General features: G+C 48.8%; 1 protein-coding gene across 1 annotated transcript; it reads left to right on the top strand.

Moving 5' to 3' along the window:
• The first annotated feature begins 358 nt into the window (after positions 1-358).
• abhd4 (abhydrolase domain containing 4, N-acyl phospholipase B) lies at positions 359-26,922 on the top strand. The gene is made up of 7 exons (XM_063060142.1): positions 359-826; positions 5,139-5,227; positions 8,271-8,652; positions 13,421-13,575; positions 15,544-15,655; positions 16,515-16,701; positions 21,593-26,922. The coding sequence occupies exons 1-7, from the start codon at positions 804-806 to the stop codon at positions 21,779-21,781; spliced, it is 1,137 nt and encodes a 378-aa protein (XP_062916212.1). The 5' UTR covers positions 359-803; the 3' UTR covers positions 21,782-26,922.
• Positions 26,923-27,414: the final 492 nt, after the last annotated feature.

Here is a 27,414-nt window from a genome sequence, read left to right as displayed (position 1 = left end):
ACAGAGATGTGGGGAAATTTCTTTAGCCAGAGGGTGGTGAATTTGTTGCCACGTGCAGCTCTGGAGGCCAGGTCATTGGGTGTATTTAAGGCAGAGGCTGATAGGTTCTTGATTGGACATGGCATCAACGGTTACGGGGAGAAGGCCGGAAAATAGGGTTGAGGAGGTGAAATAAAAGAATCAGCCATGATTGAATGGCGGAGCAGACTCGATGAGCCAAATGACCTAATTCTGCTCTGATGTCTTATGGAATTCATTGCCACATACAGCTGTGGAAGCCAAGTTATCAGATATATTTAAAGCAGACGTTAATAGGTTCTTGATTACGTGGAGAAGGCAGAGGAACGGGGTTGAAAGGGTTAATAAATCAGTCATAATTGAATGACGAAGCAGACTCGATGGGCTCAATGGCCTAATTCTCTCCTGTCTTTCGCTCAGCAGGCCAGGCCGAACCTGGGGACACAGAAGCGGGGTTAACGGTCCGAAGACCCTCGATCAGAAGGCATTCCCTCGATTCTTCGCCTTTCATTTCAGATTTTAAGCATTTCCGGGGTTAGTTTCAGAAATTGACAGGCGTTCTAGCTCCGCCCCGCTCTTTAATAATCATGAGGCGACTATCAGCTGACTGTCTGAAAGTTGCATTCGTCGGTAGAGCGTTCGATTTTATTGATAGCCAGTGTCCTGACCTTTCCTTTCATTGACAGTGGGTGTCGATTTCCAGTCGCTGGATAACGTAGTGTGTTGTTGTTGTTCTTCTTCCACGGCCTCTCCGACGCCCAGATTTCTGATCAAAAGGTCTCCGAATGGAAGATGATGCAGAGGCAGCGTGAGTTCTTCCTTCTCACCCTTCATTCCTAAAACCTCTCCTTCCGGCACCTGCATGTAATGCCAGCCTGTAATGTCTGAACCAATCCTCCTATAAACCCACTCCTCACAGGCCCTTTCTGGAACCCCCACCCCACCCCCGAAATTAATCCCCCCCCCCCGGTTCCCTCCCACTGTGACCCGAACGAGTAAAACACGAGGCAGTCGCCAGCGAGTTCGGAGGTCACATCAATTAGTAGTCCGCTTCCTGTACTCTATCGGTTTATTATTTATTTCCTGGACAGAGTTATTTCGATTCCTTGTCACTTTCCTTTCCGGTACATTATAAATGTAATATTAAAGTTTGTTTAACAGTTTTTGACAGCTTCTTCTCTGTGGATAAGTCTTTGTAGTTTTTTTTTTGCGGAACATGTTTCAGCCCCTGCTTTGTTTCTCTTCCTGTAACTGCACTTATTTTTAATTTGACTTCTGTGCCTGTGGTTCGTGATAAGGAATTGAAGGGGTCAGGGTGGTTTTATGTCTTGTTCTGGAAACTCCCGGGTAAATTACGTTTCTCCGAGACAAGTGAAGTAACTACGTCCATCGCTTTTAATTTTGAATTTATTTATTGAGATACAGTTCGGAATAGGTTCTTCGAGCCTGTTTTAACTCTAGCCTAAGCATGGAACAATTTATAATGACCAATTAACCTTCAAAACGATACGTCTTTGGCCTGCGGTCACTGGGAAAACGTACAAACTCTTTACAGACATCGGGGGTGGGGAATTCTTCCTCGCAAATGCACAATCGCCAAAACCTCTTCCTCCACCACCCCCCCCCCGACCCATCTGTTCCTCGTTCAATCAGCTGTGGGAATCTTAAATCTTGTCTTCCACAAGATCTAGTCTGCGTTTGTCCCATATTCTTATCTCTGTGTCTGTCCAAATGTCTTTACAAAGCTGTAAGTATACCTGCGTCGTCTAGAACTTCCTCATTCCATATGCCCACCTCCCTCTGTGTGGAAAAACTTAACTCCTGTAAAACTTCCCCTTCTCACCAACGTTCTCCTGTCCCCTGAGAAGAAAGATTGACCTTCGTATCTCTGCTCCTCATAATCTAATAATCCTCTATTGTGCCATCCCCCTCCACATCCTTTGCTACAGAGACAAAGTCCCAGCCTACCCACCCATTCCTAAATCAAGCCCTCCAGTTCCCAGCAAAATCCCCCGTGAACCTTTTCAGCACCCGCCCCAGCCTAATGACAGCTCTCCTTGTCACCGAGAGTGGGTACGTATATGGTATGAGCTGCCAGAGGAAATATTAGAGGCGGGTATACTTAGTTCGTTCATTATGTGCTGTGTCATATGATGTGGGCAATCATGACCCTGATTGTTCTTAGCATTGCTGCCTTCTGGGCAGTAGCTTTACAAGACGGTGACCCCAGCCATTAGCATGACCCTTCAAAGACTGTCTGCCTGGAAACATTCAGTGGACGCATAACCAGGATTTGTTGACCTGCACCAGCTGCTCATGTGACCAACCACCACCTGTTCCCATGACTTCACGTGACCCTGATCAGGAGGGCCGGGGAGGGGGCGCGGGTGGGGTGGACGCTGAGCAGGAGATGCACCTTGCCCAAGGGTGACCTGCAGGGTAGTGGAGGGAAGGAGTGTCATACACCTCCTCTTGTAGGGACATATCTCCACCCCGCCACCCAGAGGTACACTTTACAGCTTTTAAAAGACATTTGGACTGCTCGGGGTGACCAGAACTGCACACGGTACTCCAAGAGTGGTCTCACCAACAACCAGTGCATTTACAATGTGATGGTCCAGGTCCTGTACTCAATCATTCCTCCTTCGCCACCCTATCTACCTGTGTCTCCACTTTCAAGGCACTATGTATCTGTATTCCTAGGTCTATCTAGTCTACAACGCTCCCCAAGGCCCTGCCACTCACTGTGTAAAACCTCCCTGGTTTACCTCACTAAAATAGAAACATAGAAAATAGGTGCAGGAGTAGGCCATTCGACCCTTCGAGCCTGCACCGCCATTTATTATGATCATGGCTGATCATCCAACTCAGAACCCCGCCCCAGCCTTCCCTCCATATCCCCTGACCCCCGTAGCCACAAGGGCCATATCTAACTCCCTCTTAAACATAGCCAATGAACTGGCCTCAACAGTTTGCTGTGGCAGAGAATTCCACAGATTCACCACTCTCTGTGTGAAGAAGTTTTTCCTAATCTCGGTCCTAAAAGGCTTCCCCTCTATCCTCAAACTGTGGCCCCTCGTTCTGGACTTCCCCAACATCGGGAACAATCTTCCTGCATCTAGCCTGTCCAATCCCTTTAGGATCTTATACGTTTCAATCAGATCCCCCCTCAATCTTCTAAATTCCAACGAGTACAAGCCCAGTTCATCCAGTCTTTCTTCATATGAAAGTCCTGCCATCCCAGGAATCAATCTGGTGAACTTTCTTTGTACTCCCTCTATGGCAAGGATGTCTTTCCTCAGATTAGGGGACCAAAACTGTACACAATACTCCAGGTGTGGTCTCACCAAGGCCTTGTACAACTGCAGTAGTACCTCCCTGCTCCTGTACTCGAATCCTCTCGCTATAAATGCCAGCATACCATTCGCCTTTTTCACCGCCTGCTGTACCTGCATGCCCACTTTCAATGACTGGTGTATAATGACACCCAGGTCTCGTTGCACCTCCCCTTTTCCTAATCGGCCACCATTCAGATAATAATCTGATTTCCTATTTTTGCAACACCTATAAATGCAACACCTTGTACTTGCCTGAGTTGAGTTCCATCTGCCATTCCTTGGCCCACTTCCCCAGGTCATCTTGCTCCAGTTGTAATTTTAGGAAACCCCCTTTACAGTCCACTACACCACCAAGCTCACTGGCCATGCACTCAACCTCATCCTCTAGGTCATTAACAGAGTCAGAATTCGGTTTAATATCACTAGCATATGTGATGAAATTTGTGAACCTAGAGGCAGCAGTACAATGCAATAAATGTAGGGAAAAATAAAGTACTGTAAATATTAAATAGTTCAATTAAAAATAGTGTAGAAACAGAAATAGTGAGGTAGCGTTCATGGGTTCATTTTAGAAAAGAGATGACAGAGGGGAAGAAGCTGTTCCTGAATCACTGAGAGTGTGCCTTCAGGCTTCTGTGCCTCCTTCCTGATGGCAATAATGAGAAGAGGGTATGTCCTGGGTGATGGGGGTCCTTTCTGAGGCACAGCTCCACAAAGTTGTCTTGGATACTACAGAGGCTAGTACCCATAATCAAAACAAAGTCTATCCCGAGCCTTTGTGGCCCATCAGTTTCTGTGGCGCATGGAAACCGGAGAACCCAGAGGAAATGCATATGATCACGGGGGAGAATGGACAAATTGCTTAAAGAGAGCGATGGAATTGAACCTGGGTCACGGGGGCAGTAATCGCTTTAAGCTAACTACTGTGCTAACATGGCGGCCTTGTTACCCCCAGTGTGTAAATAGGGGTAGCATCCAGGCTGGGGAGGTGGGAAGTGATGACGGAAATGTGGGGGGAAACAGATGGAACTTTCTGTTTCTATGCTATTTATTTACTCTGCAAATTCTAATAATTATGCCACTGAACGACACATTTCACGTCATTATTGGACAGTGATATTAAAACTGGCTCGTGTTTTCGATGAGGAATGAGTGTTATTAGGTGCATCGATGTTCAGTGTGGGTTTGATGGGCCAAAGGGCCTGTTTCCCTGCTCCGAGACACAATAAGAGTCTCGCTTTCTTTCCCCACCCACACCTCTGAACACAAGAGATCCTGCAAATGTTGGGTATCCGGATAACTAACTAACTAACTAATTAACTAACTAACACACACACACACACACACACACACACACACACACACACACACACACACACACACACACACACACACACACGCAATGCTGGAGGAACTCAGCAGGTCGGGTGGCATCTATAGAGGGCAGCAAGCAGTGACGTCCATTTTATCCATTGATCCAGTATTTTGTGTGTGTCACCCTCACTTCTGTCCCCTTGTCTCCCACCACTGACTCCCCAGCCCCAACGCCCATTACTTTAAATCATTTGCTGTCTCTTTAACTGCCTCCTGGCCCTTGTATGGGCGCGTGTCCCTCCGCTCGGTACGGTCATGTCCCATCCCATCTAGAACATGGGCCTGTGTAGGCATAACCCTCCCCTCTCACCTCAGTACTACCCACCAAACCCCACCCCACCCCCAACTCAATGCTACCAAGGTATGACTGGCTGTCTCCCTCTCTCTCTCTCACTCACTCCCCTGCAGGTCTGGGAACTGGTTGACCAGCTGGCTACCTGCCTGGTGCCCGACGTCCATGACTCACCTACGAGAGGCTGAGGCGCGGATCCTGCAAGGTGAGCAAGTTTGAATCCCACCTCCAGCCCCCTCAACCCAGGCTGTGGTGGGTTTCCATCTGCAAAGGGGGTCGGGGAGGGGGGTGTGCTGAAGGAGTGTCACACCACAGGAGGGGTGGGCGTCAGTGCCCACAGTCTGACAGAGAGGTGGAAGCAGCAGCTCTCTGGGTGGTGTTGTAAAAGAGGGAGATCCAGGGCTACAAGTGTATGTTTCCCAGAATATAAAGACACAGGTAGACAGGGTGGTGCAGAAGGTGCTTGGCGCATTTTTTCTTCATCCATCAGGGCAGAGAGTACAGAAGCTGGGACATTGCATTGCAGCTGTACAAGTTGCCGGTGTGATCACACTTGGAATATTGTGCACAGTTCCGGTCAGCCAACTAAGGGGAGGATGCGATTAGTTTGGAGAGGGTGCAGAAAAGATTCGCAAATGTTTTGCAGAGTCTGGAGAGCCTGAGTTCTAAGGAAAGACTGGATAAGCTGGGACTATTTTCCCTGGAGTGAAGATGGCCGAGGGGTGGCCCTGTAGAGGTTCATACATTCACAAGGGCCATGAATAAGGTAGAGGGTCCCACAGTCTTTTCCCCAGGGTATGGGAGTCTGAAATCAGAGGGCACAAGTTCAAGATGAGAAGGGAAAGATACAATAGGGACCTGAGGGACAAAAAAGTAGGAAGTGACAGCTTTCAGTTTCCCAGCAGCCAATGGCCTCCAGCACATCCATAGTCCCTCCCATGTGCCCTCAGGAATCAGGGACATATCCCATCTGGGCTAGCGAGAGTTCTTCTACTTCACAATCCTTCCCTGGGCTGAGTTCAGCAGTGCATCCTTCCAGGATGGACAGGCAAGGGTGAGTCTGTGTCTGTGTGTGTCCGTGTCCCCAGCCCTTTGGCCCGACATCATCCCGTTGGCCCACACTAATCCCTTCTCCCGGCTCTCGTTCTGTCGCCACCTCCGCCTTGGCCATTCCAGGTACTGGTCGACTGTTCCCAGAGTCTCTGCCTTCAGCAACCCATCAGGCCACTTCTTGAGGGAAGCAATTCTTCCCTCGATCCCCTTGAAAACTCTCAGTCCTTCCCCAATCCTAGGTTCTCTGCTTTTAGATGTCTCTGACATGGGAGAAGTATCTCACTGTCACCACACCGATCCTCCCTGTCGAGTTAGTCCCATCACTACTGATCCCACTTCGATCAGTACAACAATTTCCTCTCCTCCAATGAATATTTTGCAGATTTTCCCTGATTTGCCCTCTCCTGCTTCCAAGATCCCTTTGACTGACCCTCGCCAATTTCTCTAGATGCGGTCTACAGTCCAGTACACCGGCCCTTCACCCGATGATGTTGTGGCAACATTTTAACCAACTCCACAATCAATGTAACTCTTCCCTCCTGCATTGCCTGGCAATTTTCTTTCATCAATGTCCCTAACGTATCCCAACCTTCCAGTTCCACGCACTATCGCTCTCTGTGTAATAAAAAACCTACCATCCACGTACACCACACTCTTTCTTCAAGTCATCTTAAAATGATGCCCTCTCGTATTAGCCAGTTCTGTCCTGGAATGAAGATGCTAGCTGTCCACTCGATCAGTGTCCCTTCCCATCTTATTTATCAGGTCACCTCCCATCCTCCTCCGCTCCAAAGAGAGAAGTGCTACCTCACTCGTTTGACATGCCCTGCTCTCCAGGGAACGCCATCACATCCTCTCTAAAGCTTCCACATCCTTCCAGGAATGAGATAACCAGGACTGAACACAATCCTCCAAGAGTTCCACTGAGGTGCAACATTACCTCACAGCTCCTGAGCACAGTCCCCTGGCTAATGAGCCTCCCCTCCCGTGGACTCTGCCCATACTTCTCACTGCCCCAGTAAAGCTGGGAAAAGCCCCACCCACCCTCGACATTGTTTTGTTACGTCAATGCACCATTGCAGTGATATGATCTGTATGAACAGTAAGTTTTTCATTACATCCGACAATAATAAACCTATTTACCACTTCCCTGTAACTCCCACCAGCTCTCGTATCAAGAATCATACAAAACAAAAACCTTCAGCCTGCTCTTCCATTCAATCCAACCATGATTAATCCCTCGTCTCAGTGCCACCTCCCTGGAGCTCCCCATGCATCATGTATCCAGAAATCTACCACGCTCTTTCCCGTATATATCCAGTAAATTATCCTCACTGCCGCCGTCACAGAAAATTGCACTCAGATCTTCCCCACTGGACGAAGAAGTGTGACCTCCCCATTCCCCATCTCACCCCGGAATGTCTTAGCCAGCAGGCTGTGCCAGTGATCACCACCCTCCCAACAACCTAATCTTCCCTACATCTAGTCGGTATCACAACTCAGATCTCCTTTTGTCCTCCAGAGTGGGATGAGCTGGTGGAGGGGGGAGGGAAATGGAAGGTGGAGGAGGTGGGAGGCGTGAGGGGTGACCCTGGGGATCCCGCGGTTGGTTTAATGTTACTTGTGAGATCCTGTCTCATGCCTAGGTATCTTTCCCACCACCAACCTCTTTCCCTCCCTCTTTCACTCATCCCCCTACCCTTTCTCTGTCCCCCTTCTCCCCTTGTCGCCCTCTCCCCTCTAAACATTCCCATCTTTCTCTTCCCATCCTCTCTCCCTCCTCAAAACTCTCACCCTCCAATCCTCTCCCCATCTAATTCCAACTCTCACCCTCCAATCCTCTCCCCATCTAATTCCAACTCTCACCCTCCAATCCTCTCCCCATCTAATTCCAACTCTCACCCTCCAATCCTCTCCCCATCTAATTCCAACTCTCACCCTCCAATCCTTTCCCCATCTAATTCCAACTCTCACCCTCCAATCCTCTCCCCATCTAATTCCAACTCTCATCTTCAACCCCCTCCTCATTCTGTCACATCAAAACACCTCTCCCCCCTCCTTTACCCCACTCCAAAACTCTCCACCCCACCATAACGCCATTCCCGCTCCCTATGCTCACAACCAACCACTACCCTCCCCAAATCCCTCCCCCCCCCCACCTTCCCCACCCCTCCCCTCTTCCCTCTAAACCACAGGCCTGAAGAGCCCCCCCGAGTGCCGCTATGTGAAGTTGCCAAGCTCCCACCAGATCTGGACTCTGTCACTGGATCGAGTTTCAGGTGCGGCGGGGGAGCAAACGCCACTGGTGCTGGTCCACGGTTTCGGGGGCGGTCTCGGCCTCTGGATCCAGAACCTGGAGCGGCTGAGCTGCCGGCGCCGGCTGTTCGCGTTCGACCTGCTGGGCTTCGGCCGCAGCTCCCGTCCCAGCTTCCCGGTTGAGCCCGAGGCAGTGGAGGCTGAGTTTGTGCGCTCCATCGAGGAGTGGAGGCAGCAGCTGGGCCTGCCCGCCATGATCCTGCTCGGGCACAGTCTAGGTGGCTACCTGGCAGCCAGCTACTGCATCCAGCACCCCGACAGGTGAGGCCCGGACACGGGGCACAGAGAGACAGTCAACTAGGAGAAGGAGAACGAGGAGGGATAGTATAGGGAGGAGGGCGGAAAGTAGGGAAGAGGGGGAGGAAGGGAGAGGAAGGGAGGAGGGGGTGAGTAAGGAAGAGGGGATGGGGAAAGAGTCTGCGAAGAAGGGGAGAGGAGCGAGGGGTGTGGGTCGGAGGGCTGAGGTGCACTGTCTTTGGGGAGATGGGGGGGTGGGTTGAATGTTGAAAATAGGAGAGAAAGTGGTTCTGCCCAGTTCCTTACTCACTCTCCCTTCCTCCTCTCCCACCATTATCCCTATCCCCTACCCTCAAAAATGACCCCTTTCCTCTCCTCCTCATCCACTTTCCCACTCCCCTTCCTTCTCTCCCCTCACTGTCTGCCTTCCCCTCTAACCCCCTCCCCACACGATCCCCATATCTCTCCGCTCCTTCCTCCTCACACTCTCTCTTTCTACTTTGTACACTGAAGCAACTTGAAGGCAGCTATTGATGAATGGTAACCGTTCCTGCCTTGGCTGTCAGGGACTGAACTTGCCTGTCTCGTCTTTGAAGCCTTGTCAACCAGCAGTTAAGTCTCCTTGCAGATGCCCCTTTGTCAGCCCCCTTTGTGCCAGTTTCTGAGATCCTCTCTGCTACAACACACTGTGGTGATTGATCTCCATTGATTTGACCCATGCCTGACCTAAATCACTTGTACCTTATTTTTGTGTGCTCTAATGTTATGCCGACTGCTCTCATTACTTTGTCTGTCTCTTAATTGCCCTTTCAAAGAAGGGTACTAAATTAGTATTGTTGTTCTCTGCCTGGAATGGTGGTAGAGGCAAATGCATTAGAGGCTTTTAAGAGACTTTTAGATCGGAAGATGGAGGAATAAGGACATAGGATAGGTAAGAGAGATTGGTTTTTGGGTGTGTTTTTATTTACTTTTTAGCTGGTTTGGCACAACACTGAGGGCCAAAGGGCTTGTTCCTGTGTTGTTCTATATTCTAGCGTGACTCAGACACTAAATTTGGTGGTGCGGTGGACAAGAGAAACATAGAAAATAGGTGCAGGAGTAGGCCATTCGGCCCTTCGAGCCTGCACCGCCATTTATTATGATCATGGCTGATCATCCAACTCAGAACCCCACCCCAGCCTTCCCTCCATACCCCCTGACCCCCGTAGCCACAAGGGCCATATCTAAATCCCTCTTAAATATAGCCAATGAACTGTCCTCAACTGTTTCCTGTGGCAGAGAATTCCACAGATTCACCACTCTCTGTGTGAAGAAGTTTTTCCTAATCTCGGTCCTAAAAGGCTTCCCCTCTATCCTCAAACTGTGGCCCCTCGTTCTGGACTTCCCCAACATCGGGAACAATCTTCCTGCATCTAGCCTGTCCAATCCCTTTAGGATTTTATACGTTTCAATCAGATCCCCCCTCAATCTTCTAAATTCCAACGAGTACAAGCCCAGTTCATCCAGTCTATCTTCATATGAAAGTCCTGCCATCCCAGGAATCAATCTGGTGAACCTTCTTTGTACTCCCTCTATGGCAAGCATGTCTTTCCTCAGATTAGGGGACCAAAACTGCACACAATACTCCAGGTGTGGTCTCACCAAGGCCTTGTACAACTGCAGTAGTACCTCCCTGCTCCTGTACTCGAATCCTCTCGCTATAAATGCCAGCATACCATTCGCCTTTTTCACCGCCTGCTGTACCTGCATGCCCACTTTCAATGACTGGTGTATAATGACACCCAGGTCTCGTTGCACCTCCCCTTTTCCTAATCGGCCACCATTCAGATAACAATCCGTTTTCCTATTTTTGCCACAAAAGTGGATAACTTCACATTTATCCACATTAAATTGCATCTGCCATGAATTTGCCCACTCATCCAACCTATCCAAGTCACCCTGTATCCTCTTAGCATCCTCCTCACAGCTAACACTGCCACCCAGCTTCATGTCATCCGCAAACTTGGAGATGCTGCATTCAATTCCCTCATCCAAGTCATTAATATATATTGTAAACAACTGGGGTCCCAGCACTGAGCCTTGCGGTACCCCACTAGTCACCGCCTGCCATTCTGAAAAGGTCCCGTTTATTCCCACTCTTTGCTTCCTGTCTGCTAACCAATTCTCCACCCACACCAATACCTTGCCCCCAATACCGTGTGCTTTAAGTTTGCACACTAATCTCCTGTGTGGGACCTTGTCAAAAACCTTTTGAAAATCCAAATATACCACATCCACTGGTTCTCCCCTATCCACTCTACTAGTTACATCCTCAAAAAATTCTATGAGATTCGTCAGACATGATTTTCCTTTCACAAATCCATGCTGACTTTGTCCGATGATTTCACCGCTTTCCAAATGTGCTGTTATCACATCCTTCATAACTGACTCCAGCAGTTTCCCCACCACCGACGTTAGGCTAACCGGTCTATAATTCCCCGGTTTCTCTCTCCCTCCTTTTTTAAAAAGTGTGGTTACATTAGCCACCCTCCAATCTTCAGGAAATAGTCCAGAATCTAACGAGTTTTGAAAAATTATCACCAATGCACCCACTATTTCTTGGGCTACTTCCTTAAGCACTCTAGGATGCAGACCATCTGGTCCTGGGGATTTAGCTGCCTTCAGTCCCTTCAATTTACCTAACACCACTTCCCTACTAACATGTATTTCGCTCAGTTCCTCCATCTCACTGGACCCTCTGTCCCCTACTATTTCTGGAAGGTTATTTATGTCCTCCTTAGTGAAGAATAATTATTCAATTGGTCTGCCATGTCCTTGCTCCCCATAATCAATTCACCTGTTTCTGTCTGCAGGGGACCTACATTTGTCTTTACCAGTCTTTTCCTTTTTACATATCTATGAAAGCTTTTACAGTCTGTTTTTATGTTCCCTGCCAGTTTTCTCTCATAATCTTTTTTCCCCTTCCTAATTAAGCCCTTTGACCTCCTCTGCTGAACTCTGAATTTCTCCCAGTCCTCAGGTGAGCCACTTTCTCTGGCTAATTTGTATGCTTCTTCTTTGGAATTGATACTATCCCTAATTTCCCTTGTCAGCCACGGGTGCACTACCTTCCTTGATTTATTCTTTTGCCAAACTGGGATGAACAATTGTTGTAGTTCATCCATGCAACCTTTAAATGCTTGCCATTGCATATCCACCGTCAATCCTTTAAGTGTCATTTGCCAGTCTATCTTAGCTAATTCACGTCTCATACCTTCAAAGTTACCCCTCTTTAAATTCAGAACCTTTGTTTCTGAATTAACTATGTCACTCTCCATCTTAATGAAGAATTCCACCATATTATGGTCACTCTTACCCAAGGGGCCTCTCACGACAAGATTGCTAATTAACCTTTCCTCATTGCTCAAAACCCAGTCCAGAATAGCCTGCTCTCTAGTTGGTTCCTCGACATGTTGGTTCAAAAAACCATCCCGCATACATTCCAAGAAATCCTCTTCCTCAGCACCTTTACCAATTTGGTTCACCCAATCTACATGTAGATTGAAGTCACCCATTATAACTGCCTCAAACATAACCTTTGTCATAGAGTTGAAGGCTTGCATGCCTCAGTGCCCTGGAGAACTATGTCGGCTGGAGTCAGGGCTTTATGCTTTGGCTCTTGGGAGGGTCACCTATGCCAAACAGGTCAAAGGGTAAAGGTCAGACTAGGAGTGGTCCCGTTCTCCACATTCAGAGGTTCAGCTCAGGGCGAGCAACCCCAACTGGTCAAAAAGAATTGGTATGGATCCTCCTGCATCTGTACGCGACGGTATATGGCAAGGACAGACAGATGGAGAACCTTCATTGCTGCCCTAAGCACCACCAGCGGTGTATCAGGCAGTAACTAGTGGCCAGTGAAGTTTATTTAAGATTCTGTCCGCATCTAGATGAGCTGTAGAAGCGGGCCACGGAACGGCAGATTGAACTGAACTTGAGGAAGTGCAGGGTGTTGCATTTTGTCCAATTAAACCAGGGCAGAACTTAAACTGGAGTCCTGGGGAGCATTGTAGAACAGGAAGGCTTAGGGGTGAGGTTATATATTTCCTTAAAAGTGCTGATGCTGGCGGACAAGGTGGTGAAGAAAGCTTCTGTCATGCTTACCTTTGTCAGAATGTGAATACAGGAGTTTGGATGTCCTGTTACATTTGTATCAGAAGTAGGCAAGGCTATGTTTGGAGTTCAGTTCTGGATGCTCTATTAAGGGGAGGGAATCATTAATCTAGAGAGGGTAAGGAAAATATTTACGAGAGCGTTATGGGGACTGTAATGCTGGACAGGCTCGGACGGTTTCCCCGGAGCATCAGAGGCTGAAGAGTGATTTTATACAGATTTATAGAATCATAAGGTGAACAGTCTTTTCTTCAGGGTGGGGAGTCCAAAATTAGGGAGTAGAGACTGAAAGGGAGAGGGGGATAGATTTAAATAGGGCCTGAAGGGCAACTTTTCCCCACAGAGAAGTTGCTGAGGGTATGGAACAAGCTGCCAGTGGAAAGGCTGAGGCAGGTACAAGTTAAAGGGCATTTAGACAGGTAGGTGGACAGGAAAGGTCAGAGAAATCTGGGCCAAAGAGCCTGTTTCTGTTCTGTATTGCTTTGTGACTCTCTCTGTCCCTCTCTCACACCCTACTCTTTCCCTGCCCCGGGTCCCGAGGACAACACCTCACCATCTCATTGTTTCATCTCGTCGGTGGGATCTTGCTATGCCTAGCCCCGGTTAACCGTAACTGAGTAACCCTCTGGCTTGTGCGGAGCAGAGTGAAGCACCTGGTCCTGGTGGATCCGTGGGGATTCCCCGAGCGGCCGACCGACCAGTCAGAGGTTTGGAAGCCACCTGTCTGGGTGAAGGCGCTGGCTGCAGTCCTGGGACGCTTCAACTTCCTGGCCATCCTGCGGGCTGCAGGTCCCTGGGGTAAGAGAGTGTCTATCAGTCATCCCTTCCCTGCAGGGTGAGGGAGTGTCCACGAGTCATCCATTCCCCCTGGGGTGAGGGAGTGTCCGGGAGGCAGTCCTCTCCCCAGGGTTACAGAGTGTCCATCAATCATCTCTTCCCCCCCTCCCCCGAGTGAAGGAGTGTCCATCAGTCACCCATTCCCCCTGGGGTGAGGGATGTCCATCAGTCACCCATTCCCCCCAGGGTAAGGGAGTGTCCACCAGTCATCCATTCTCCCCGGGGTGAGGGATGTCCATCAGTCACCCATTCCCCCCAGGGTAAGGGAGTGTCCACCAGTCATCCATTCTCCCCGGGGTGAGGGATGTCCATCAGTCATCCTCCCCACCCCTGGGTGAGGGAGTGTCCACCAGTCAGCCCTCTGCGCCCCCCAGGGTAAGAGAGTGTCCATCAGTCATCCCTTCCCTGCAGGGTGAGGGAGTGTCCATCAATTGTCTCTCCCCAGGGGTGAGGGTGCATCCGTCAGTCAGCCCTCCCGTTAGTGTGCTGTGGGAGCAAGGCATACCAGATATTCTCCTCTGTTGAGTAAGGGAGCCCCTGTCCATGATGAGGCTGCGTCTCTGGTTACCCTCCCTTATTAAAGGCGTAGATAACGACAACAGCCACAGTCTTTTCTCCCCCGTCGCAGGGGAGCCCTAAACCACAGGTCACGGGTTTAAGGTGAGAGGGGAAAAGGAGCCTGAGGGTGATCATGGAACCAGCTGCCAGACGAAGTGGTTGATGCAGGAACAATTATGACATTCAAAAGATACTCGGGCAGATCCATGGGTAGAGAACAGGAATTCTGCAGATGCTGGAAATTCAAGCAACACACATCAAAGTTGCCGGTGAACGCAGCAGGCCAGGCAGCATCTCTAGTAAGAAGTACGGTCGACGTTTCAGGCCGAGACCCTTCGGCAGGAATGGGTCTCGGCCTGAAACGTCGACTGTACCTCTTCCTAGAGATGCTGCCTGGCCTGCTGCGTTCACCAGCAACTTTGATGTGTCCCATGGGTAGAGAAGGTGTTGAGGGATATGGGTGAAATGCAGGCAAATGGAACACAGAACAGTACAGCACAGGAACAGGTCCTTAAGGCCATAACGTCTGTACTGACCACAGCACCAATTTAAAATAATCCCGTCTGCATGCCCGTTGTCTCTACCCCTCCTAACCACTGCACCACCCCCCTGTTATCTGCTGATACGTGTGCTGATGGCATCCTCACAGGGACAGGGCATCACTTGCAACATTTCTCCCGGAGTTGAAATGCACCGCTGTGGTTCTGAGGGCACCTGGCTCCAGCTTGCAGCGATTGCACCAGGAAACGAGCTTGTTGATTCCCCGGTGGTACTCGGATTTGTCACCTCTGACCCAAGTCCACTGACTGTGCTGTCGTCCGCAAACTTTACCAGTTCAGCTGATGGTTCACTGGAGGTGTGGTGATTACTGTACAGAGGGAGTAGCAGAGAGGAGCAGACACGCTCTGGGGCACACCAATGCTGACTGAGCAGGATGTGGAGCTGTACTTGCCAAGTCTCCTGTCACAGGGGAAGATTGTGATCCAGCTGCAGGTGGCATCTGGTATGCTAGGTTTGAAGAGTTTCTCTTGCAGAAGCTCAGGGAAGATCGCATTGAAGACTAAATTGAAATCAACAAAGACAAACCCTGCAGCAGAACTCAGTTAACTAGTTTGGGAGGAGGATGTCTTCAGGACAGGGGGCCTTTTTTTTTGCCGTTGGTAATGGACTGAATGCCTTTCCAGACTGAAGAACAGTCATTTGCAGAAAACTTTTTCCAGTTTGATGTGTTGTAAATGGCTACACATTGTCCTTCTGTGTGTGAATATGTATTTGTTTATTATGAATAAATATCAGTGTGGGGGGGGGAGTGTGCGGGTGAAATGGCTCCTGACTCCTGACTCCTGACTGTCTCGTCTCCTTGTGGCGTAGGACCGTCCCTAGTCCAGAGGTTCCGTCCGGACCTGAAGATGAAATATGCAGACATGTTCCAGGATGACTCCATCCTGGAGTACGTGTATCACTGCAACGCACAGACCCCCAGGTGAGAGGAAGGAGTGGACGTGGGGGATCTACACACTCACGCAGACTGTCAGCTCAGTCGGTTGTGGCGGGTCACAGTGGGAGAGGGTGCCCCAAGCTTGGAAAGGTTGGGGATGGGGAGAGATCCTCATACCAAAGTGCAAGGTGGAGAAACGGGGGATTGAGGGGCCTACACCCAAAGATCTCACAAAGTTGCCATACAAGTTGATCTAGGGGTTAAGAAGGCCTATGGTGCTTTGGCCTTCATTAGTCAGGGGGTTGTGTTCAAGCAATATAAAATTCTCGATGGACTAAACTGAGAAGATTGTGGTCACCTCATCATAGGAAGGATGTGGAGGCCTTAGAGAGGGTATACAGAAGAATTACCAGGATACTGTCTGGATTAGAGAGCATGTCTTATGAGGGTAGGTTGAGCAGACTAGGGCTTTTCTCTTGGGAATGAAGGAGGGGTAGAAAACAATAAGAGGCTGAGGTAGAGTGGACAGCTGGGGTGGAAATGGCTAATACAAGAGGACTTAATTTCAGGGTGATTGCAGGAATGTATGTGGGGTGGTGCAGAGGTAGGCTTCTTTACACAGAGAGTGGTGAGTACGGGGAATGCAGTGCCGGGGTGGTGGCGGAGGCAGATAGATTAGGGGAATTTAATACTCTAGATAAGTACATCGATGAAAGAAAAATGGACGGCTATGTGGGAGGGGAGGGAAGGGTTAGATTAATTGTGAAAAGTTCAGCACAGCATTGTGGGCCGAAGGGCCTGTGCTGTGCTCTTCTGTGTTTTATGTTGAAAGTGGTTAAGGCAGTGCGTCGCCTAGCAGAGCAGACGTGGGCACTGACAGAGCCTCTCCTCCCTCCTCCCACAGTGGGGAAGCGGCCTTCAAGGTTCTTTCAGAAGCGTTTGGCTGGGCCAAGCGGCCGATGATCGGGAGGATTCACCTGATCCCGAAGGACATTCCCATCACGATGATCTACGGCGCCAGGTCCTGGATCGATTCCAGCAGTGGGGAGCAGGTCAAGGTGCAAAGGCCAGACTCCTACGTCAGGACCATGGTGGGTAACTGATCTCCTATCCTTGCAATGTACAATCACTCCCGGGACAGGGGTTAGACACGGAGTGAAGCTCCCATCACATGCTCCCATGGTTAGACAGTGTGAGCCTCCCTCCAAGCCATCCAATCACACACTTCCAGGGTCAGACAGAGAGTGAGGCTCCCTCATTATTGTCCCATCATACCCTGCCTGGACAGGGTCTGGGTAATGGGCACTAAATACCATAGGTATTTAGTCGTACCAGTTACTAGGTAAATTAGTCATTTGTCCCCTGACAATTTACAATGACCGATTAAAGGTCACTGCACAATTTTAGGGTTGCTGGGCAGCGCAGCTCAAAAGACTAGAAGCACCTATTCCAGGCTGATTTCAATAAGTAAGTGATTACTGCACCTTCCGCACTGTCCGATCACTCCACAGGGGTCAGACACAGGCTGAGGCTCTCTCTGCCCTGTCCCATCACTCCCTAACAGGGATCAGACACAGACTGATGCTCCCTTCACACTGTCCCATCACTTTGTGACAGGGGTCAGACACAAGTTGAGGCTCTCTCCGCATTGTCCCATTACTCTGTGACAGGGATCAGACACAGGTTGATGCTCCCTCCACACCATCCCATCACTTCCTAACAGGGGTCAGGCACAGAGTGATGCTCCCTTCACATACTTATTCAGGTCAGATACTCAGAGAGGCTCCCTCCACACAGTCCTATCTCACACTAAACAGTGCAATCCAGTACAGGCCCTTCAGCCCATTGTCTCGCACTGATCTTTCAACCTACTCTAAGATCAATCTTACCCTTTCCACTCATGACCATCCAGTTTGCTTTCACCCGTGGCCTATCTAAGAGTCTCTTAAATGCCCCTAATGTATTTGCCTCTACCACCACCTCTGGCAGTACATTCTACGAGCATACCACACTGTTGTTAAAAAAAAAATCAAACGAACTACCTCTGACATCTTACCCCATTACATCCCTCCTCAAATCACCTTAAAATTATGCCCCCTCTTATTAGTCATATCCACCCTGGTAAAAAGTCTCTGGCTATCCACTCTGCCTATATCTCCTATCATCTTATTCCTCCATCACTCTAAACAGAATGCATTAGCTCGCTTAAAAGACTTGTTCTCTGACCCATGAAGCATGCTGGTAAATTTCCTCTTTATCCTCTCTGAAGCCTGTATATCCTTCCTACAATGAAGGGACCAGAACTCAACACAGTGCATAATAGAACTGCAACATTATCTTGTGGCTCTTTGACTTAATTCTTTTGATAACGAAGGCCAACACACCACAGGCGTCCTATCAACCTCTGCCGCACTTTGATGGCTGTATGGATGAGGACCCAAGATCCTTCTGTTCCTCCACCTTGCTAAGAATCCTGCCACTAACCCTGTCTTCTGCTGTCAAGTTCAGCCCTCCACTTCATAATATTTTGGGTTGAACTCCATCTGCCACTTCTCAGCCCAGCTCTGCATTCTATCAATGCCTTGTTGAAACAACCTTCTACAGTTTCCACAACATCACCAGCCCTTGTCTGCCAACTTACTAACCTGCCGTACTGCTTCTTCATCCAAATTATTTATAAAAATCACTCAGAACAGATCCCAAAGAACACCACCAGTCACTGACCTCCAAGCAGAAAACGCTACATCTGCTACCATACTCTGCCTTCTATGGGCAAGCAAATTCGGAAACCACGCAGCCAAGCTTCCCTGGATTCCGGCCTCCTGACTCTCTGAATGAGCCTACCATGGGGAACTTTGTTGAACACCTTACTAAAATCCTTATATGCCACATCCACTGCTCTACCTTCATCAATTTGTTTTGTCACTTTCTCAAAGAATTTGGTTATGCTTATGAGGCATGACCTGCCCCTCACAAAGTCATGTTGACAATCCCTAATCAGGCTATGCTTCTCCAAACGCTTGCAAATCCTGTCCCTAAGAATCCTCTCTGATAATTTGCACAACACTGACATAGAACTCACTGGTCTATAATTCCCAGGATTATCCCTTCGTACCTTTCTTGAACAAAGGAATAAATTTGTCACGTTCCAGTCTTCCAGTGCTACTCATGTGGCCATTGAGGATACAAAGACCAGCGCCAAAGGCACATCAATCACTCCTCTCACTCCCATAGTTACCTGGTGTGTATCCTGTCCAGCCCCAGAAACTTATTGATGCTAATGATTTTTCAAAACTTCCAGTTCATCCTCTCTCTCAGCATTGGCATGTTCCAGTATATCAGCCTGTTTTATGCTGCCCTCACATTCAGCAAGGTCCCTCTCACTGGTGAATACTACAGCAAAATATTCATTCAGTACCTCTGATTCCAGGCATACTTCCTCTTTTACTCCTGCTTGGTCCTACCCTCACTCTTCTCCTCTTCATTTTGTGTGTGGAGGTTTCCTCAATCCTACATGCCAAGGGCTTCTCATGTCTCCTCGCAAGTCTGTTATTAAGCTCCTTCCTGGCTATCTTCTAACTGTCTAGAGCCCTGTCTGATCCTTGCTTCCTATACCTTAAGTAAACTTTCTTCCTCTTGACTAGATGTTCCACATCTCATAACAACCAAAGTTCCCTAACCCTACCATGTTTACCTGGCCTGAACAGGACAAACCTATCCAGAGCAGCTGCTTCCTAAGCAACCTCTACATTTCCGTAATGCATTTCCCTAAATACATCTGCTTCCAATTTGCACTATCAAGTTTCTGCCTAACAGCATTGTAATTTGCCCTCTCCCAATTAAATATGTTTCCATCCTGTCTGCTCCTATCCCTGCCCAAATCTATAATAAAGGTTGGCGAGTTTTGGTAATCTGTCTCCGAAATGCACACCCACTGAGAGATCTATCACCAGACCAGGTACAATAGCATATCTGGTATGGCCTGTCCACTAGGCAGTCTACACATAGTGTCAGAAATCCTTCTTGGACATGCCTGACAAATTCTGTCACACCTACACCTTTTGCCACTAAAGTGCCAATCAATATTAGGGAAGTTGAAGTCATGCATGACCAGAATCCTATTATTCTTGTACTTTTCAATAGGTACATTTAATGTCAAAGAAATGTATACAATATACATCCTGAAATTTTTTTTCAAATCCGGCTTCCCGATCTCCTCCTTTGTGTCTCTGTTGGAGTTGGGGGGTGTATAGAATACTCCCAGTAGAGTGATTCACCTCTTACCTCCCTTCCTATCCTTTTTGAAACATCTAAGCCCAGGACATCAACCAGCCATTTCTACCCTTGTAATGGCCGCAACGTCATAGTTCCAAGCATTAATCCTCTGCTCAAGTTCATCACCCTTCTTTGTGATACTTCTCGCATTAAAATAGACACATTTCAACCATCCAACAGACAGCAATTTTGCCCTATTCACTGTCTATCTTTCCTCCCAGTCTCTCTGCACCCTGCATCTACATTTACACCAACTGCCCCATCACTCTGGTTCCCAACCCCCTGCCAAACTAGTTTAAACCTTCCCCAACAGCTCTGTTGGTCTCCCTTGAGTTCAGGTGTAACCTATACCATACAGGTCATCTGGATCTATACCAATTCATCAACCCTCAAATTCAACTGGCAAATCACTGGCACGGCAGAGGCAGCAATCCAGATTTAACTATCATTGAGATTCTGCTTTTCAGCTCCCTACCCAGCTGAGACTAGTCTCTTCAGGATCTCAAACCCTCTTCCTAAAATGTTGTTGGTACCAATTTGTCCCATGACTTCTGGCTGCTATGCCTCCCCCTTAAGAATGCTGTGGGCCCCACCTGAGATGTTCCTGACCCTGGTACCTGGGAGGCAACATACCATACAGAGTCTCTTTCATGTCCATGGAATCACCTGTCCGTTCCCTTAATTATTGAATCCCCCCCCCCCCCGCCACTTCCCTTTTGAGCCATGGAGCCAGACTAAGTGCCTATTGACCTGGTTGCTGTGCCTTTTCTCTGGTAGGTTGTCCCTCTAGCAGTATCCAAAGTGGTATTCTTGTTATCGCGGGGATGGCCACAGGCATACTCTGCTTTATCTGTCTATCCACTTTCCCTCTCCTGAAAGTCACCCAGCTACTTGCCTCCTGCAAATTGTGTGTATCTACCTCCATGTGGTTCATAGCTGTCAGCTCCTCATACTGCAGAATGAGCAGCAAATTTTCAAGCTCCAGCTCCCTAAGACAGCCTGTAAGGAGCTGCACCCAGACACACCTCGCAAATGTAGCAATATGAAGGTCTCCCAAATCTCCCATATCTTGCAAAAGGAGCACAGCATTTACCTGGGAACCATTCTCACTACTCTGGCTAGGCAGCAATGAAGAAAGAGAAGCTAGACAGAAACCTCAACTCTAGCCTCACTAAACATTCTTCAGCGAAAGCCTCAGTTCACCACGCTAACTCTGTCCCACTGCAACAATGGCCGCTCCCACCACAAAGGTTGTTCTGCTTAAACCTAACTTAAACACGAGAAAGTCTGCAGATGCTGGAAATCCAAAACCTCTTCTGATCTGAAGGCCGAGACCCTGAGGTTTTGCAGAAGGGTCTTGGCCCAAAACCTCGACTGTCCATTCATTTCCATAGATGCAGCCTGACATGCTGGGCTCCTCCAGTATTTTGTGTGTTGCTTTAAGGATAACTTGTTTTATTGGTCCTTGCCAAGTGCCTAATAACCCAAACTATGTCAAGCACCACAGAAAGTTCTGACAGGCCCCACCCAATTTTTTAAAATTTGGCACGATCTCCACACACTCCTGAGGTCAGACACAGAGTGAGGCTCACATGCCTGCGGCAGGGGTCAGATTTAGGGCAGTCCCGGGATTGGTTGACTGAGCTGATGCCCTTTGTTTTCATCTTTCCTTAACCTTTGACTTCTTTCCCCCCCACCCCCCTCCAGTCCATCGAAGGAGCATCACACCATGTCTATTCCGATCAACCGCAGGAATTCAATGCAGTGGTCGCCGAGATCTGTGACTCAGTATCTGAGACACCGTCCACCCCATCCCAAGCCTCACCTTCCCCTACCTCATCCCCATCCCCCCCTCCAACCCATCCATCAGTCACTGGTGAGCTCATAACAAAGTGAGTCCTTGTGTCCCCTCCCTCTTCCACCCCTCCTTCCATGAGTTACTATGAACCTTCACCTTGGGGATACTGACAGAGGCCTCTGGCCCAGCTAGGCTGCTGCTAGCCCATCCAATCTGCCAATTATGCCCCTCCCAGCCCCTCTGAATAGAACTGGGAGGGGGTTGGGGCATCAGAACCTTGCCCTCTCCCATTTCTCATTCCCCTGTCCCTCCTGCCTCCTTTCCCTTCTGCACACCTTAGCCCTCTCCCACATCCTCCTATTCACCTTTCCTTTCTCCTTTTGCTCTCCCTCCCCTCTTTCAGGGTGTTGGGGCTTATTCCAGCCACTTCCCTGCCTCCCCTATCCCAGCCTGTGGTGGAAATCAGCCCCTCTGGTTGGAAGTCACCTCCCCAGTAGCACCCAAGTCCTCTCACGTTTCTCTCACCAGCACTCCAGAGACGGCCACCCACCGTCCCAGATGGATGGTTTGGGTGGCCCACGGGATTGGAGGTGCGCCGATCGATTCTATGGCCACAACCAAGGGATTGCTGTATGGACCGAGTTATGGGGGTTGAGACCAGGCTGAGGATTGTTAAGGCCGGATATCTGTTCCTTGACCATACACCCCCCCCCCCACCCATCTGGCTCAAGCTCTTCTAATGCTCACCCAACCCCATTCCCAGCCCTCTGCACCGGACATTCCTTCTCTACGAGTGTTATTTTGAACTGAGACAGAATCTGTCAGTGAATGACATGACTCTGAAGCTGACACTACTGCCCGATGAGTCTGTGCGGATATTTGCACTAATCTACCCTCCTGGCCAAATCCAGGCTCCCAACTGCCCCACCAATTTGCCTCTCCCCAGATTCTACTCCCCTTCCCGCCGTCTATTGAGGATTTACAGTGGCAGATGAACTCTAACTCCCCTCTGCCGCAGCAGACTGGGACGCGAGTGGAGTCCCATGGAGAGAGCATGCAAACTCCACACCACAGTACCAGAACTCGGAATGGAACTGGGTTTCCTCTGGGAATTGGGGTGAGTTGCAGTGAAAAGCAGTGTTGGATCTCCCTGGACAGATGGTGATAGGGCATGTGGCGGATGGCCAGTGCATAGACTAAATCAGCCCATTCTACACACACCGCCCCATTCCCCGCTGTACCGGGACGGATTACAACCGTGGTGGAAGGGGCGCGAGGGAGATTATTTTCACCTGTTTCTGGTCTCTGTGGGGAAGACGAGCAGTGATTTAAATCTGAAGGCTGACGCACTGAAGAAGACTAGTGAAGACAACACAGGCTGCCGGAACAAGATCCCCATGCCGGCTGAGTTCAGCAACGGATTACTTACTCTCCGCCCGTCCCGCTCCTCATTGGAGACCCCTGTGCTGTAAATCTCGTGATAACGATGTATGTTTTGCCAGGAGTGGTTTCGGGGTGTACGTGGCCTATCCATCTCCCCCTCCCCCCAAAGACTAACAGGTTGCTCTCTCGTACTAGAGTGGGTGTACAGCGTCTCTTCTCCAGACCGTTCACAGTAACCTCTACTAGCCTTCCATTCATCTATTTATAACAATAAAGTAGTTTCGTTTTGAGGAGTCGTCTTGTTTTTGTGGTAAAATCGTCTCCCCTTTACCCCACTCACACGCATAAGAAAACTACCGCTTGATTTCAGTGGCCAGTGCAAATGGAAAACGTGGAGGGAGGGAGGGGTGGGAAGATGAGCAGATCAGAATCAAGTTCATGATCATTGATGTACACTCAGTGCCCACTTTATTAGGTGCATCTGCTCGTCAATGCAAATATCTGGGTTCGCCAATCACGTGGCTGCAACTCAATGCACAAAAGCACATCGACATAGTCAAGAGGTTCAGTTCTTATATGGACCAAACAGCAGAATGGGGAAGAAATGAGGCCTTGGAATTATTGCTGGTGCCAGAGAGGGTGATTAGAGTATCTCAGAAACTACAGATCGCTTGGGGTTTGCACATACAATGGTCTCGAGAGTGATGAGAAAAGAAAATAAACCAGTGAGCAGCCATTTCTGTGGGTGAAAATGCCTTGTTAATGAGAGGTCAGAGAATGGCCAGCCTGGTTCAAGCTGACATGCAGGCCATAGTCACTCAAGTAACCACACGTTACAACAGCGGTGTGCAAAAGAGCATCTCTGAACGCACAACACATCAAACATTCAAGTGGATGGACTACAGCAGAAGACCGAAAACATATCTAGCTAACAAAATGGCCACTGAGTGCAGGTCATGAAATCTGTGACTTTGTGGCTGCAGTGCAAAATAAAAAGTGAGGTAGCATCAAGGACCATACAGAAATATGGTGAAGGGAAAGGTATTGTTCCTAAAATGCTGAGTGTGGGTCTTCAGGCTCCTATACCTCCACAGTACTCCAAAGGTGCTACCGAACAGTAGGCATGTCCTGGGTGATGAGGGTGCTTAGTGATGGATGCCACCTTCTGGAGACACCATCCTCGATGGTGGGAAGCATTATCGCTGGCTGAGTCTGCAGCCTCTTCTGGTCCTGCACATTGGATCCAGGTGAGGGGGGAGATGATAGGGAAATGGAACCAGGTGAGCCCTGAGTGAAAGTTGAAATGGGAGTCCGGAGGTGATGGTGGAACCAGGTAAGGGATGGATGATGAACAGGTGGAACTTAGAGGGAAAGGGGCAGAGCCTGGCTGGATGACAATAAGGTTAAACTACTAAGGGAGGTATGATGAACAGATGTCAACAGTGGTGAGGCAGGTGAGTCTTTGTAACGATGGGTGGGGGGGGGGAGAGAGAAGAGAGAATGTGAGCAAAGGCTCAAGGTGGGAGACATAAAGTGATTGTGAAGAAAAATTCAAAAAACAAGTAATTGTCTGCTCCCTTTGTGACAGTGTTCCCTAGACACTCCAACTTCAGAGAACGTATCCCTCAAACCATCTTCACTCTCCATAACGGTCCACACTCCCCATTCACCATAACTCAACATTGAGGAGCAGGTGTACACAGAACTTGCTCATAGTTGTAAGAGTAATCACTGGGAGAGTTTAATTTAATCATTATTGACTGGGCCACCCATTGCATTAAAGGCTTGGATGGGGTGGAATTTTTAAAAATATGACCAGGAAAGTTTCCTGAGTTAATATATAGGAAAGCAGGTGTGGAGGGTGGAATACTGGGCTTTCTCTTAGGGAATAAGGTAGGGCAAGTAGATGAAGTGGCATTCAGGGAGAACTTTGGTTCTAGTGACTATAGTTATATTAGTTCTTAATATTGTGGGATGAAGGACAGGTCCATCGGTTAGGGTCTTAAAACAAGAGCAGGGCTAATTTTGGGACAAGTAGTCAGCAAATAGCAGAGGGCAGTTGGGTAATCCTATTTGAAGGGAAAGAGACGATTGGCAACATTAGAAGGTGTCTAATGTTGCCCCATTGTTCAGGAAGGGTAACAAAGCCAAGCCAGAAAAATACAGGATAGTCAGCCTGATATCAGTAGTGGTGAAGTTACTGGAAAGAATTCTATGAGACAGTATCAAGCAGCATTTGGCTAGGACCCTGATCAGGAGTCAGCTTCGTGTTTGATGAACTTCTGGTTTTTTTGAAGAGGTTAAAGAGGGGTCGGAGTAATAGATGTTGTCTATTTGGACTTTAACAAAGCCTTTGATAAGTTTCAGACATAAAACAGGATGGGCTTTTTAACCCGCAATGTGCCAGCCTGTATACACCTACTCCGTGATCAATGTCACACTTCCCACCTACACAGACCATTATCCTCCATTTTTCTTACATCTCTAAGTGTCTCTGTTGTATCCACCTATGCCACCACACCCGTGTTCCAGACACCTCAAGCAAATTTTCCTCCACTCACAAATGATGTTATCTGGCATTGTCCATCATCACCCTTGGATAAAGGTGTTGGCTGTCTGTTCTGCCCATGCCTCTCATAATCTTACTTATCTCTATCAAGTCCTCTGGCATCTTCCATTGCTCCAAAGAGAAAAAGGCCCATTTTGCTCAACCTTTCTTCTTGCTCCAGTGTTTCCTTGGCCCTAGGTTACTAACCTCTCACCCCCATCTAGTTCAGGACTTCCACATCTGGATTCATTGCTGTTAACAGCTTCCACATCACAGTGCCATTCTTCTAAACTCCAGCAGTTGCCCAACCTTGCCCAGTGTCTCTGTACTGAACAACTCCATCTTCTGCAGTGAATCATTCAAACACAGATAGTCGACGATGTCTTTTACCCAGGGTACAGTAAACCAAAACACAGGCACATAGTGAGAGGAGAAAGGTTTAAAATGGATCCTTTTCAGTCAAAGTGTGGTGAGTATATGGAATGAACTGCCAGAGGAAGTTCTTGTCCTCCTTTCTACCCACCCACAGACAGTCCTGCAACCCCAGTACAGGCCAGCTCTGGAGCCTCCAGCGGACTCGCGGATAGCGGCCTCCAATGTCCCCAGTGGATTTGCAGCCAGACTTGCCAACTTCAGTCTGCAATTTTCAGTATCGATCCCAAACACTAAAGCTTGAATTGGACACGCTGAATACAAGAACCGAACTCCGGACTCAATGACTCACAGACCTACAAGGTTACCGGTCCTCATACCTTATGCCCGCATGGACCTCCGATCCCAGTACCCACTGACTGTGTGTGTGTGTGTGGTGGGGGGGGGGGATGAGAGAAACAGACTCCCTGACCTGGACAGCCATCAGCCCTTGTCCTTGGTGATCTTCCTCCACAGTGCTTACAGTTCCCACATTCAGCCATGGCATGTGAATGTGGACTGGATCACTGCCCCGCCCCATCTTAGAAGGACATGGGCGGAATGCAGTAATTGGGACGAGATGGGTAGGCACTGTGGTCTGCACAGGCTGGTCGGGCCAGAGGGCATGTGTTGCTCTATAACTCTGAGACATCCCACATTCAGTAACTGTCTGTCCCTGAGACACACACCCCCAGCTCCATCGCTGAAACACAAGTTCCCAGACTCTGTAAATAAACCCATGTGGACTGCAATTTCTTTCCTGAATATCCCGTGCAAAAGCACAGCCCTATAAGGAACATGAACCTGCCCTGAAAATGGTTTCACAAGTTGACAAAACAATGAGACAGCTGGGAAAACATACTGCCGACAACTCCTCACACTGCATTCATCGTAGAGGAAGATACACTGTTAATTGAAGACCCCCCCCCCCACCCCCCGGCCGCATCCCACCAAGGAATCAACGGTTGTAAATCGTGGGATATCTTTAAGCAGCTACCCACTTTGCACTGGATATGCAGTCTCAAGGGTGGACTCTGTGTGGTGCACACCATCATCAGGAACAGGGGCTGTCCATAACCGGCCACCATCGTGTGGGTCTTGCTGTACTTGCTCATTCTACACCCCATCCCGCCCACCCCTCTCACCAACCCAGTCAAGGAAAACATCCTTCCGACATCTCATCTGAGCAGCCTTATCGGGATTCTGAATAATTCAGTAGGATCCTGTTAAAAACTGTAAAGAAACAGAATAAAACACACTAAATGCTGAAGGAACTCTGCAGTTCAGGCAGCATCTATGGAGTGAAATAAACAGTCAATTTTTCCGTCCGGGACCCTTCATCAGAACATTTTCTGTTTTCTACTGAAATAAAAACCAAGTTGTCCCATT

This window comes from Mobula hypostoma, chromosome 10 (assembly GCF_963921235.1).
Source record: "Mobula hypostoma chromosome 10, sMobHyp1.1, whole genome shotgun sequence".
Classification (NCBI taxonomy): Eukaryota; Metazoa; Chordata; class Chondrichthyes; order Myliobatiformes; family Myliobatidae; genus Mobula; species Mobula hypostoma.
Note: the sequence above shows the minus strand (reverse complement) of the source record. Positions and strands in the feature narration are given on the sequence as shown.

Coding starts and splice junctions, on each gene's coding strand:
- abhd4 (XM_063060142.1), top strand. CDS start 804: ATGGAAGATGATGCAGAGGCAGC. Junction 827..5,138: donor GAAGATGATGCAGAGGCAGC/GTGAGTTCTTCC, acceptor ACTCCCCTGCAG/GTCTGGGAACTGGTTGACCA. Junction 16,702..21,592: donor ACTCCTACGTCAGGACCATG/GTGGGTAACTGA, acceptor ACCCCCCTCCAG/TCCATCGAAGGAGCATCACA.